General features: G+C 40.7%; 1 protein-coding gene and 1 long non-coding RNA gene across 7 annotated transcripts in view; one reads left to right on the top strand and one right to left on the bottom strand.

Annotated features, from left to right (window-relative positions):
- Nucleotides 1–14,669, top strand: part of LOC122548002 (uncharacterized) — a 116,464-nt gene that overhangs the window by 90,280 nt on the left and 11,515 nt on the right. For 3 of the 6 annotated variants that reach the window (XR_015758378.1, XR_015758377.1, XR_015758375.1), the window contains one exon: nt 10,981–11,160. The exons of 2 other annotated variants lie outside the window; for them this stretch is intronic. This is a non-coding gene — a long non-coding RNA (uncharacterized LOC122548002). Of the gene's footprint in view, nt 1–10,980; nt 11,161–14,669 lie in introns of those variants that run through there. One more of the 6 variants, XR_015758380.1, reaches the window with a different exon arrangement.
- The window catches only part of LOC122552719 (forkhead box protein N2-like), a 67,893-nt gene that overhangs the window by 47,008 nt on the left and 6,216 nt on the right, over nt 1–14,669 (bottom strand). Inside the window, exon 3 of the mRNA XM_087991258.1 lies at nt 7,744–8,296. Within this exon, the coding sequence (XP_087847384.1) occupies nt 7,744–8,283 (540 nt within the window). The 5' untranslated portion in view covers nt 8,284–8,296. The remainder of the gene's footprint in view (nt 1–7,743; nt 8,297–14,669) is intronic.

The following is a 14,669-nucleotide window of genomic DNA, read 5'->3' on the forward strand; positions in this document are numbered from 1 at the left end:
ACAAGCATTAATACTCTTATCCAGTTAAGCCAGATCACAGACATGTATTATATTACCAGCAGGTCAAAAACTGATAGAGCTAAAGGAAACATTACCATGGCAACTCAAAACCAGGCCACAAAATGAAACCCATACCCGCATAGCAACTTCCTGACTACTTTGCAAATCTAACCAATTATAAAGACTCCCCCACCACCATGCTGCTGGTATTAAAAAGGAAGTAGTGTTAAAATTCAAACATCAAACACTGAATTTTTTTTAAATAAGAAATTATTTAGTTTATATGGAGAAAATGTAAATTAAATTTGTTGATTTTTGACAATGCTGCATTTTCAGAGTGGTGAAAAACCAGGAGTCTCTACACCAAAATCTTCATATATGAGGCAAAGATACCACTTGGGTGTGGGTAGTAATGCTTGCAGTGTCTTTTCAGTTGACTTGACCAACTGGGTTGAATTATTTTATTGCATTTGTTAACTATGTAATCTGAAAAGAGATCAAATCATACAAATTGTAAGGGGAGCCCTTGTGATGCAGTAGTAATGCCCTTGCCTCTAAGCCAGGAGGCCAGGTTCAAGTTCTTCTTGCTCCGGAGGTGTCATAACCACACGGAACAAGTAGATCAGAAAATATTGATTAAGATTATAACTCAGTACAACAAAGTATCAAATGTGGCTTTCGGCTACATAAACAAAACAACCTCAGGTTTGATCTTTAATTTTTTTTATAAATTAGCTAAGCTCATAAAGAAATGATTCAATTAACCTCTCAGCAAAATAATCAGCCAAGATTGTTGCTTCTGAACATTGATTCCTAGTTGTAGTATTTTCACATCTTTATTAATGTCACCCAAAGTGACCTGGTCCTTATCATTTTGCTACTTTCTTGCAATGGCCAAAGATAAACAAAAGCTGTGGCAAAATATCATCGGACCTATGTTGCTAGATACGTAACCAAGTGAAAATATTTGCCAGCTGGAGAAGTTAAATTTAGATTATTATACAAATCATGAAAAGAAAGGCTATTTTCAGTAAGAATATTCCTGGATTGTTGTGACAAATACCATTTAGTTCTCTAATGTCATACAAGGATGGAAATCCACTCTCGACTGCCAACTGAGATAGCTCAGCAAGCCACCTAATTCATGAAAAAGTCTAAGAAGAATAAAACCAGATCTCAGCACCAGCACACAAAAGCCTAGCCCATTCGATTCTGCCAAGTCCCCTGAATTAACATCTGGGGAAACGATGCCAAAATCAGAAAACATACCCGTCCCACAGAGTAGCCGAACAATATAGTAAAGTAAAACAAAGAACTAGGGATGCTGGAAGAAGGGTCTGTTCTGAAGAAGGATCATTGGACTCAAAATGTTAACTCTATTTCCTCTCCACAGATGCTGCCAGATCTGCTGAGGTTCTCCAGCTTTTGTTTGTAAGTCCAAATTAGCAATGGTCACAGAATTTAAGCCAGTATCAATCACCGTTCTCAGTAGCAGGTTGATCCAAAGGTGGCAGCATGGTAGAATACTGTCAGCAGGGAATTGCTGTGGTAGCCTTCAACACACCCAGACACCACAAAGCCATATGGTATCATGTCAAATATAGGTAAAGGAAACCTGTTGCTGATTACCATCCACTGCCCTCCCTCAGCTAATAAATTAGAACTCCCCCATGTTAAACACCATTTGGAAAAAGTTCTTAAGGTAGCAAGGGCACAAAATGTTTTCTGGGTAGGGAGCATAAATGTTAATCACTAAGAATGGCTCAGCGGCACTAATAACTGAGCTGACAAGATGCTTAAAGAACATAACGTCAGACTGACCTCCAATAGGTCATGAGCGAACAAACTTGAGAGAGGAAAGACCTGCTTCATTGCATCTTCAACAAACATTCAAATCAACAATTTAAAAAAGGAAATGGGAGGAAATAACTTGCAGGACTACAGCATTAGAGCTGGAAAATAAGACTGATTAGCTGGTCTAGCTGACATGGATGTTTCAGCTTAAGACTGCCATACTGACTAAGTACCTGATGCACTATTTAGTTATGAGTGACCACTGCACAATTCTGTCACAAAGTCATGTCTTCACAATGAAGATACCATTCATCATATTGTGTAGCACCAGTACCATGCTAAATGGGATAGATGTGTAACAAATCCAGCCACTCAAAGCAGCTCATCCACGAGGTGCTTTGGGTCACGAGCAAACATAGAACTGTATTCTATGTTACGGTTCCATTTGAGTCAATTAACCTTTGGTAAGAAATCCCAACAACCCATAATTATCCAAAAGCTAAGATAGAAGATTTCACATTTATAAACAAAAGAAAAATTGCATCAAAAGCTAAATTAAACAATGAAGCACTATTAACAATACTATAATTTCTAAAGATTTATGCCAATTTCCCCATCTCAGGAGATGAAGCCAGTAACAGGACAAGAAATAAAAGATTACTTTAGAGGAGATCTGTAAATTGAGAAAATAGCAAAATTGTCACTAACGTGAACAGTTGCTCAAGACAGCTGCTCATCACCACTTTCTAATCAGCAGTAAGGATGGGCAATAAATGCTGACCCAGTCAGCTACACCCACATTCCAGGAACAAGTACATTTTGAAAAGCTTCTTCAGCAAAACCTGGAGTAAAGATTATGACCCAAAACATCTGACCTCCATATTGAATCTGGACAGGTTGAAAAGATAACTCAAAAAGGTGAGATTTAGCTCTTCAAGCCTAATTGCCTTACAGGACGAAAGTGAGGACTGCAGATGCTGCAGATTAGAATAGAGTGTGTGGTGCTGGAAAACCACAACAGGTCAGGCAGCATCCGAGGAGCAAGAGAGTCGAAGTTTTGGGCAAAAGACCTTCATCAGGAATGAGGCTGGGAGTCTAGGAGGTGGAGAGATAAGTGGAGGGGTGGGGCTGGGGGAGAGGTAGCTGAGAGTGAGATAGGTGGATGGAGGTGGGGGTAAAGGTGTTAGGTCAGAGGGGAGAGTGGAGCAGATAGGTGTAAGGGAGAGGGACAGGTCATGAGGCGGTGCCAAGTTGGAAGGTTGAATCTGGGATAAGGTTGTTTGCCGGGGGGGAGGGGGGAGAAAATGAGGAAACTGGTTAAGTCCACATTGCTGCCATGGGCTTGGAAGGTCCCTAGGCGGAAGATGAGGCGTTCTTCCTCCTGGTGTCGGGTGGCGATGGAGGCGAGCCCCCCCCCCAGTCCAGGAACTCCCCACATATGTTCTGGGCACCACCCATACCCTCCACCTCCACCCTGGACTCCAAAGCCTCATCTTCACCATGGACATCCGGTCCCTACACACCTCGATCCACCATGACCAGGGCCTCGAAGCCCTCAGTTTCTTCCTCTCCCAGTACCCTTCCACTGACCTTCTCATTTGTTTGGCTGAACTGGTCTTCACCCTCAATAATTTCTCCTTTGAATCCCCCCGCTTCCTCCAGACGAAAGGGGGTAGCCATGGGCACCCATATGGACAGGCACAGCTGTGGCCTCTGTCAGCTACGTGGAACAGCCCAAATTCCATAGTTACACTGGCACCATTTCCCGCCTTTTCCTCCCCTACATTGATGACGGCATTGGTGACACAAGGAGGTTGAACAGTTCATCAACTTCACCAATTCATTCCACCCAGACCTTAAATTCATCTGGGCCATCTCAGACACCTCCCTCCCCTTCCTGGACCTCTCCATCTCAGTCAATGGTGACCAACACTGACATCTACAAACCCACTGACTCCCACAGCTACCTAGACTACACCTCCTCCCATCCTGCCTCCTGTAAAAATGCTATCCCTTATTCCCAATTCCTCCACCTCATCTGCTGGAGGACCCGTTCCACCACAGAACAGACCAGATGACCTCATTCTTTAAAGACCGCAATTTCCCGTCCCACGTGGTTGATTATGCCCTCCAGGGTATATCATCCACTTCCTGCACCTGCGCCCTTGAAACCCACCCCTCCACCCGCAACAAGGACAGAACCCTCCCTGGTTCTCACCTCCTACCCCACCAGCCTCCATATACATCATATCATCCTCCACCATCTACAAATGGACCCCATATATTTCCCTCATCCGCTTTCCATAAAGACAGTTCCCTCTGCAACTCCCTAGTCAGGTGCAGGCCCCCAACCAACCCACCCTCCCCTCCCGGCACCTTCCCCTGCCACCACAGGAATTGCGAAACCTGCGCCCATACCTCTTATTCAAATAATCAAGGTTGTTCTGTATATAGCACCTTAAATATCTTAGAACATGGAGAATATACATGTCTCGAATAGGAATACTAGAGTTACCAATGTCTGCAAATGCATGCACATTACAATTTTGCAGACAAATTAACTTGTGCCTTTTACTTCAGATTCTAACTTTGTGGTAGCAGAAACAACATGAAGCAAGGTGAAAAGATCATTACAAAACAGATGATTTTTGCCTTTGTGTGGGAGTAAAATTTTACATTCTGAAGCCAGACAGGCTCAAAAAAATCTAAACATAGGAAAAGTGTAAACAAACAGAATAAAATTTTTTGACACGCTTTTAAGTTTATAAGTCACGCTTGAAATGAAGTTTTAAATAAACAGTGAATAATCACAGATAAAGAAACTTGAAAAGAAACAAAATAAAAAAGAAATCCGGCTATTTCCTACTGAGTTTTCTGACAATGAAATAACCTAACCCTCCCCAACAAGAAAAAAAAGAGATCCAGAGAACTCCTAAAGCGATTACGAATCTGCTTCTGTTGACCAAGAGAATTAGACTCAGCAGTGCTACAATTAAACAGTGGCCTGAAAACAGTGGTCTTAACCTGGGCACCATTTCCATCACTTCCAGCAGGATACCAGCAAACACGTATTACCCTCCGCTACCTTGTTAGCATTTCACAGGGACCATTCCTTCCAGAATTTTCTGATCCATTACTCTTCCACTAGTAACACCTTCCCATGCAATCAGAAGGTGCAACTCCTTCCCATTTACCTTCTCACTCCTCACTATCAAAGGCTCCAGCCACCTTCCAGGTGAAACAGTGATTTACCTGCACTTCATTCAATCTGGTCTGCAGTACTCATTGCTCACCTTTACACCGGTGAGACAAAATGTAGAGGGTCATACGGTGCTGCAATCTGGATGGTGAATCCATAATTACTAATCCATTAGAAACCAAAACCGTTGAAAATGGCTGCCATAAAAGGACAGGACAGATTTGTGGATACAAGTACTCTACTCTAGATTACTCATAAGTTTCTATATTATTTTTTTAAAATCTGTTATAGATCCATTATTTATTAATAATTTGAAAACTTTCATTCCAAAGATTATGAACTCCATCAAAACCACCAACGTCTCAGTATAATAATGTTTACACATATCAGCCACTCTCCTGGTGACTCAGAGGTTATAGTTCAACTGGTATAGAACTCCTCCTGTATCTCCTCCCCACCCAAGTGTCTATTCTTAATTTGCAACTTCAGTCAAAAGAAAACCACAACTGAACTTAGTTACATAAAAACACAAGAAATAGAAGCTCTGCATTGCCCTTGCCAAACATTGCACATAATTTCATCAGTGGAAAAACAGGTGATTTATTGGTGGTGATAATACTTCAGGATAAAAGAAAGTAGAAAAAATAGAGTTGGCCATTTGGCCTTTTGACATTACTGTGCTTATCAATACGATCAGATTGTGGCCTGAACTCCACTTTCCTGCACATCCTCCATAACAAAGAACTAACACAGCTCAACACAGGGATGGCCCTTCGGCTGACAAGCCTGCACTAGCTCAATGCCTTTGTAAACAAAAAACCGTTTGCCTCTACGTTGTCTGTAGACGTCTATTCCCTCCCTGCCTAATCAAGTATCTGTTAAGATGCCTCTTAAATATTGCTTTTGTACCCGCTTCTACCAGCTCCTCTGGCAGTGCATTCTAGGCATTTACCACCATCTGTATAAAAAAACATTTGCCTCTCACATCTCACTTAAACATTTTCCTTTTTACCTCACACCTATGTCCTTTAATAACTGACATTTCTAAGCTGGGAAAAGATTCCAACTATCCATTCCTCTCAAACTTATGTAAACCTCTATCAGGTCGCCCCCTCAGCCTTTGACATTCAAGTGAAAACAAACTAAGTTTGTCCAATCTCTCCTCACAGCTAATAGCTCCCAAACCAGATAACATTCTGGTAAACCTTTTCAGTCTAATGAGAGAGCAGCCCTTTAATCTGCTAAGGCTATGGTGACACGCAAACCTTTTCTGTGCCCTCTCCAAAGCCTCCACATCTTTCTGGCGATGTGGTGACCAAAACTTTAGTTAAACCATTTGGAATGTTTGCATAAAGTTCCATACAATCACAACTTGCCAAATTTTATACTCTATGTCCTAACTGATGAAAGAAAACATGCCGTAGAGCTTCTCAACCTCCTTATCCACTCGTGTTGCCACTTTGAGGAAACTGTGGAGCTATAGATCTCTCTATATGTTAATGCTATTAAGGATTCTGCCATTTACTGTATACTTCCCTCCTGCATTACCTCACATTTGTATGGACTAAATTCCATCTCCCATATCTCCACCCAAGTATCCGGCCTATCTATTTGCTGTTGTATCCTCTGGCAATCCTCCTCACTATCTGCTGCTGCCCCACTTTGGTGTCATCCACAAACTTACATTCTCCTCCAAAATTACTTATATTACAAGTAAGGACACCCTGGTCACAGATCTCCAGTTGGAAAACACCTTTCTAACGCTACTCAGTCTTGTGACCAACCCAGGTTTGTATCCATCTTACCAACTCGCCATGGATCACCAAGTCCACACTGACCCTCCAAAGAGTATCCCAGCCAGAACCACTCCCCTACCCTATTATCCTACATGTACCCCTGACTAATGCACCTAACCCAGACATCCCTGAACACTATGGGCAATTCAGCATGGCCAATTCATCTAACCTGCACATCTTTGGACTGTGGGAGGAAACCGGAGCACCTGGAGGAAACCCATGCAGACACGGGCAAAAGTGTGCAAACTCCACAGACAGTCGCCCAAGGCTGGAATCAAACCCGGGTCCCTGGCACTTAAGGCAACAGTGCTAACAATTGAGCCACTCCTTAAGTGACTTCACCTCCTGTAACAGCCTACAATGAGGGACCTTGTCAAAGCCCTTGCTAAAGTCCATATCAATAACATCCATCACATTACTTTCAATCATAATACTTAACCAGAGTGGATCAGAAATCTGCAGAACCCAACTATGGATATACTCTAAGATCCTGCCTTCAAATCTCTGGAAAACAGATTCCAAAAACACATGAGCCTCTGAAAATAGGAATACCTCCTTCCCAGCCTGAAATGAGAAATCTCATTTGAAACTGTGCCCATCTTGTTTCAAATTCCCTTCGTGAGTGGATGCATCTTCTCCACTCAGTTTGCTCACAATTTTCTACGTTTCCATACACAATAAATAAAGGCCTGACCTACTCAGCCTCTCATCATGACATAGCACTTACATCCAGGAATTCTGCTAGAAAACTAAAATATTTGGAAGCAGGAACTCTAGTTTAATTTCCATCAATGCTCATATTTATTAAATACAGACACAGACCAGGAATCAAATCTGAACCTTACTCTTACTAGTAAGTGTGACACCCAATTTCCAGTATTGTACACCTACTAGCTGACAGCTATTAAGTAGAAGACATGGATAACGTTGAGGCATTGAGCAACGTATGCTTACCTTGCCATGGTCTTTCTCCACCTTCCGGAAACATTTGTTCAAGGAAAGATTGTGCCTAACAGAGTTCTTCCAACCAGTAGGTGCATTGGTAAAATATGGGAAACGTTCCAATATCCAATTATAAATATCCTTAACTGGAAGGCATTTTCTGGCCGAGTGTTCAATTGCCATAAAAATAAGGCAGCTGAAAGAATATGGAGGCTTGGAGTTTAATCCGCGCTGGTCATTGTTCAGAGAATCTGAAAGAGGTGAAGACATAGAATCTTCTTCAGTGATGTCACGTGTAGGACTAACACTGCGAAGCACCTCATTACCCAGGCTGAAGTTTTTTAGGAGATTTTTATTTTCATGAAGCCAGTTCAGGTTTGTGAGCTCTTCATCATCCATTATTCCTTTGTTTGCAGAAATGGCTTTCATGCTTGTTGCACCAGCCATGTCTGGCAAACTGTCAATGGGGCAACTTGAATTCAAACTGCAAGTCTCCCCTATTCCTGGGGTCTCAGTTTTCTTCGTTGGAGACATGCCAATAACTGGACCCATTTAAGCCTCACATCTGCCAAAGAAAAATTAAGATAGTCAGAGAAAAAAAAATACACCATTCCACCTTAGATCATTTCTTTCATTGCATATCAGAATTAGTAATGCTGAATTTTATCTTGGACCAGTACTTTAGACAATCTTAAACAATACTGAAAAATGGCTGCTCTGTGGAACAGCTGGGCATGATCGTAGGACAAAATTTCTCATGGGTCAAATTTCCCAATATTCAGCTACTTGGATTGAACAGCAATACAGGTTGCTGGACAAACCTTTGACAAGTGGTAAGAACAGATTGGCAAGCTGCTGAGAACAGGTTGTCACAAGAAGGTCATAAAGCAGCTTGCTTAATTAGGACTTCACCCTTCCCTGCCTTTAATATTCATTCCCTCCACTAGCACATTGTGGCTGATGTGTGTACTGTCTGCAAGATGCACTGCAGAACTTTGAGGTTTCCACAACAGCAACCCTTAAGCCTGTGAGCACTACCACCTTGGACTACTGTCACTTAAGTTCCTTTCCCATGTGCAGTATCTGTGGAGTTTGTTTTTAATATTGCAATGGATGAATATATTCTACCAAATTCATGTATAAAATGTGTCTGCGTGGTTACCAGAAGGTGAGAGCAGCACTTGAGTGGATGCAATCTATAACCTGCGAGATTAGTCCAAATCATACCCTGATTGAAACAATCTTTGGGTCTCAAACGGCTAGAAATGAAAATGTTAATTTCTCACAGGGTGCACAATTAAGGTGTGGAATAGCCATTTACAATGTTGCAGAAGGTTGAGTTAAAAATCACAACACCAGGTTATAGTCCAACAGATTTATTTGGAAACACTAGCTTTCGAAGCACTGATTCTTCCTATTGGACTATAACCTGGTATTGTGAGATTTTTAATTTTGTCCACCCCAGTCCAACACCGGCTCCTCCAAGTCTTGGCAGAAGATGGAGACACGCAAGAAAACTGGGATGCAAATTCCAGTTTTTTTGTGAAGTGTAACAAAAATTGAGAAATATGTCACCATTTTTACTTGATTACCTTTTCTCAATTTTACAAGAGTGAGAGTTTCAGAACCATTGAGAGCATGGGATATTTGGTCGGCATGGATGAATTGGACCGAAGGGTCTGTTTCCATGCTGTACGTCTCTACGACTCTAAGTTTTAAATTAGTCCTTCAGTTATTCAACCCATAAAATACTAACCGTACGTCCATTGCTCATCCTGCATTGATAAAAGCACAATTGAGTATTTACATATAATTCCATTAGTAAACTGAATTATATTTAAATCCAATGTGCTCGAATTTAATCTAATCTGATCACCATTGTGAACAAAATAAATTTAACTCAACTATTCACTAATTAGAGTGTCAAAGACCTAGGACAGTTGACGATGGGGGGGGGGGGGGGGGGGAAGAAGGGAAAATAAACAAAGAATGATCTCACTGAAGAAGGCAGGCCAAAAAAAAATCATCTCAAGCCCCCACAATTTATGTTAACTGTCCCTTGACACTCATCACAAAAATAAACTCTGAAGTTATACAGGAAATAAACAGTCAAGCTTTTCTAAATTATTTTCTATATTCTATGAAGCTGTTAACTAGGTCAGTTCAAAATATGCAGTCTTTTGTATGATACACAACTGAACAATACACTCAATCAAGATAATACCAGAGATAAAAGTGTTATTTACAGCTCTGACTGCTACCCTATTCCCTTGAGCTTTTCTATTAAAGATGTCAACCATACTGTTGAGTAGATATTTAGTTAAAATATCCAATTAGCAACACAATGCTCACCTGCTTCAGCAACTCAACAGCCAAACTTCAGGGTTTGCCCCACCCATTCCAGTACAAAGAGGGCACCAGTGATAATAAAAAAAAACAATCTGATACCACAACGTTCAACTGTTGTTCCATGAATTCATTATTTGGCTTTGTAAATGCAAGGCCTGAAGTTATCAGCTCCACTAATTAGAAATTATTCTTTTCAGTTCTGAAAGTGGTGATATCCCCCTCCGTAATGCTCTTCCTTTCCCTAAGACAGTAGCCTATACTGTGCTATATTTCCCGTGGCTTCCAATACCCTCTGGTACTGTATTCAGGTTTCATTTGAACAAAACTCAATACCAACAACTTACATTATACTAAGTTTAAAATGCTAATGAATGTCCCAGAATGCTTCATAGGAACAGTTTCAAACAATTTAACACTGATCCATTTCGATTGGAACAGACAGATGGCCAAGAGCTTTGTTGAAGATATATCAATAGGTGCTCTGTGACTATTAGTATGGGGGTCATTGAGGATGAAACCTGGAAAATGTTCTCTGGTGACCAAAGCTTGTCCAGGAGACCATTCTGAACTTAAGAAATGTTATACTGTCTATCTTTTGTACCAGGGATATCCATCCCAGCCAGTAACCTGTTCCATAGATTTTATTCACTCAAGGGACGTGAATGATGATGGTTGGATCAGCATTTATTGCCCATCCTTATTTTGTCTTGAGAAGGTGGTAATAAGCAGCCTTCCTGAAATGTGCAATCCATTTGGTATAGGTACATCTATTAGAGGTGGAGTTCCAGAATTTTGATTCAGCAATATTGAAGGAATGGTGATATATTTCCAAGCAAGTGGCTTGGAAGGGATCTTTTAGATAGTGGCATTGCTACATATTTGCTGTCCTTGATTTTCTAGACTGTTGTGGTCATGGGTTTGGAAGGTACTATCTAAGCAGCCTTGGCGAATTTCTGCAGTGCATCTAGTAGATGGTATACACCAGTACTGAGCATTCGTGGTGGAAGGATTGGATGTTCGTGGATCCGGTACCAATCAAGTGGGCTGTTTTGTCCTGGGAGGAGTCCCACAATCTTTGAGGTAAAAAACCATTTCCTTCTGTCTACGGTTTGGATATTCAATCATGAATAGAGAAGGTGTTTCAGGAAGCATGTGGAATTTGTGGCTTTGTAAATATAAGTATTGTGTACATAAATCAAAGAAATCATGTCAAATCTTTACAGAAAAAGTACTGAGTGTGAGAAAGTGGGACAAATGTAAGTTGTGGTGTATTTTTGCCAATATAGACTCCAAGGGCCAAAGGGCCTCTTCAGTACTGTATGATTGGAAATGAATACTCTCCAAAAGTGCCAGAGCATGGGTTGAGTAGCTTCTTTCTGTGCTCTACTATTCAATGATTCTAAGCAGAGAAGACAATAGAGGTATTCAAAATCAAAATAACTTGTGAAAGAGCTACAGAGAAATACAAAACTTCTTCAAACAGAGTTAAGATCTGGAATGTATTACCTGAAATGGCAGTAGAATCAGATTCCCGAACATTTAGAAGGCAATTAGAAATGCATTTGACTAATTTATAGTTTACATGGAAAATGCCTGAGGAGTTGGATTGGCTAAGGGGGCGGGGAGGTGGTGGGAAGAGACAGAAGTTGGGGCTGGGGAAGGTCAAGAGCAGGGAAGTGGGGGAAGAAGGGTGGCAGCAAGCTGGAGCAGCAAAAGGCCAGAGCCAGGAGGCATTTATCATTTTGCCAAAATAAAACAAAGGGAATGGCAGGTACTGGAGTCAAGCTGAGAGGGGGAGCCAGGATTGGGAACTGCCGTTTTTGCTTGGATGGATAAATGGGGTGAAGAGTTGCCTTTTTTGCCAAGACAGCTGTCTGCCCTCTGAGGAATTCATAAACTTTCAGGGTTGACAGAAGGCTTGCATGCAGGCTTATGGAAGCTGGGCATAAAAAGCAAGGCTGGAGGTGGAGGTGGCAGAGAGCAGGAAGCTACAAGATAGACAGAAAGGAAGGAGTGGGAGAGAGCAGGAGACTGCAAAGCTGAGAACAGTTTCATTCTTGTCAACAATGGAACACTTCACTAACAGCTAGGAACATTTGAAATATTATGATTTCCCTCCAAATGAATGTGGAATCTTTAGTGCAAGGCCTATATATTCAGCAGCCATATTGGAGAAAATGTTCTGGATGATGGAATGATATCAGAAATAAAGATTTTACAAACAAGGAAAATTAGAGAAATGGGCTTATTCACCTTGTAGCAATGAAAAATCAAATTTGACCTTACTGAGGTGTTTAAAATTATGAACAATTTTGCCAGGGTTAAGAAAGATATTCTGTTTACACTATTTGGTATGTCAGTAACTAGGGGTCACAACTTCAAGACTGTCAGCAAGAGAACTGGAGTGAGATGAGGAGAAACTTCATGACTCAAGTTCTTTGGATTTGGAAAGGTGCTAGCTGGGAGAGTGTGAAGGTGGATTCCATAGGAGGTTTCAAAAGAAAGATGGATATATATTTGAAAGTAAAGATGTTAGAGGGCTATGGAAATAGAGCTCAACAATAAAACTAGCTGGGTGGCACTTTAGAGAGCTGGTATAGATACAATGGGTCAAATGGCCTCATTTGGGTCTGTAAAATTCTATGATATTGGAATGAACACAAATTTAAATCGGAGATGCAGTAAGAATAGCACATAAGAACTAGGAAAACAAGAGTAGGTAATTTAGCCCCTTAATCCATTTGATACAATCATGGTTGATCTTGTCTCTGCCCGAACTCCACTTTCCTGCCCACTCCATAACCCTTCAACCCCTTACCAACTAAAAATCTGTCTATCGCCTCCTTAAGTTTACAAAATGTCCCGGCATCCATAGTACTGCTCAGAGGTTGTGAAATCCAAGATTGACAACCTTTGAAGAGAGAAGTAATTTTTTCTCATCTTTTAAGTTGGCTACCACTTGTCCTATAACTACAACTTCTTGTTCTAGATTGTCCCACATGTGGAATCATTGTTTCTGCAAGTACTTTGCCAATCTCCTCTAGTATCTTATATGTCTCAATTAGACATCCTCATTCATCTAAACTACAGACAGTATAGGCTTAAACTGCTCAATCTCTCTTCACAAGACAAATCCCTCAACTTTAGAATCAATTTTGTGAACCTCTTTTGAACTGCCTCCAGTACAGCTATTTGCCTCCTTGAGTCAGGGGTCCAAAATTATATGCAATAGTCCAGATGTAGTCTCATTAATGCCTTGTACAGTTGCAGCAACACCTGCCTACTTTTATACACTGTTTCTCTAGCAATAAAATGCCAAAATTACATTTGCCTTCTTTATTACCTGCTGCACCTGCATATTAATTTTCTGGAGCTCATGCAAGAATAGACTCAGATCCCTCTGCACCAAAGCACTCTGAAGTTTCTCTCCATTTAGATAATAAGCTGCCTTTCTATTCCTCTGACCAAAATGGATAATGTCACACTTATTCAAACTTCATCTGCCAAGTTTTGGCCCATTCACCCAACCTTTCCATAACCATTTGTAAATTTCTTATTTCTTCATTGCAACCTACTTTCTCACCTATTTTTGTCAGATCTGCAACTCTGGCTCTATTACTTTCTACCTACATCCAAGTCAACATAGATTGTAAATATTTGGAGCCTTGAGGACCAAACCCTGTAGCACCCCACTAGTAACTTCATGCCACCCTCAAAAGGATTCATTAATCCCAAGTTCCTGCAATCCTTTATCCAAGCTAATAGACTACCCCGAACTAAAGGAATATTACCTTATATATTAATACTTTCTGACATCGTGAAGAAATCAAACAGGATGAGAATACCTGTAGATTACATGCAATTCTTCCATATCATGATATATTCCGAAACCCTTCACAACACAGCTAAAGTTAAGGAATTTGATTTCAAACCAGAGAAAATTAATAAATGACTGGTTCATACAAAATGAAGCATTTTGTAGCTTTTGTGTGAACTGAATGTCCTGCTTAGAATATTGAATGTGCAATGGTTTTATTGTTGACAGTAGCAGACACATTGGCTCAATGCTGAATTGGACAATAAAAATTCTTTTCCCACTAGTTTCTACCAACAAGTAACTTGCTCAGAACTCAACCACATTTAAAACCAAGATCTCACGCTCCCATCTTGTCTTTGTGCCCCCCCCCCAAAATTCTTCTAATTAAACAAAATGTTCCTTCTTACATAAGAAATCAGTGAATCATGCTAAAGTGCTTGGTTCCATGGGGAACAGAACCCTCTGTTGTCCCCCTCAAATTATTTTTCCTTCAAAAGAACAAAGGAAAGCCATCAAACCTGCACCATTTTATAAGATCATGAATGAACTTCAGATCACCTTTGCTTTTCTGTCCTATTGTCACATATCTTGATTCACTTAGTGCCCAAAAGCGTTTTGATCTCATCAACTAAGCATCCACAGAATTCCAAAAATTCAAATCCTCAGTGAAGAAATATCTTCTTATCTCAATCCTAAATGATCAAACGCTTATCCTAAAATGATTACTCCTTGTTTTAGAATAACTAGAGACACAGCTGCCTCATCTGCCTTG

This window comes from Chiloscyllium plagiosum, unplaced genomic scaffold (genome assembly GCF_037043375.1).
Source record: "Chiloscyllium plagiosum isolate Xiang-an unplaced genomic scaffold, Cpla_swu_hap1 HiC_scaffold_10, whole genome shotgun sequence".
Classification (NCBI taxonomy): domain Eukaryota; kingdom Metazoa; phylum Chordata; class Chondrichthyes; order Orectolobiformes; family Hemiscylliidae; genus Chiloscyllium; species Chiloscyllium plagiosum.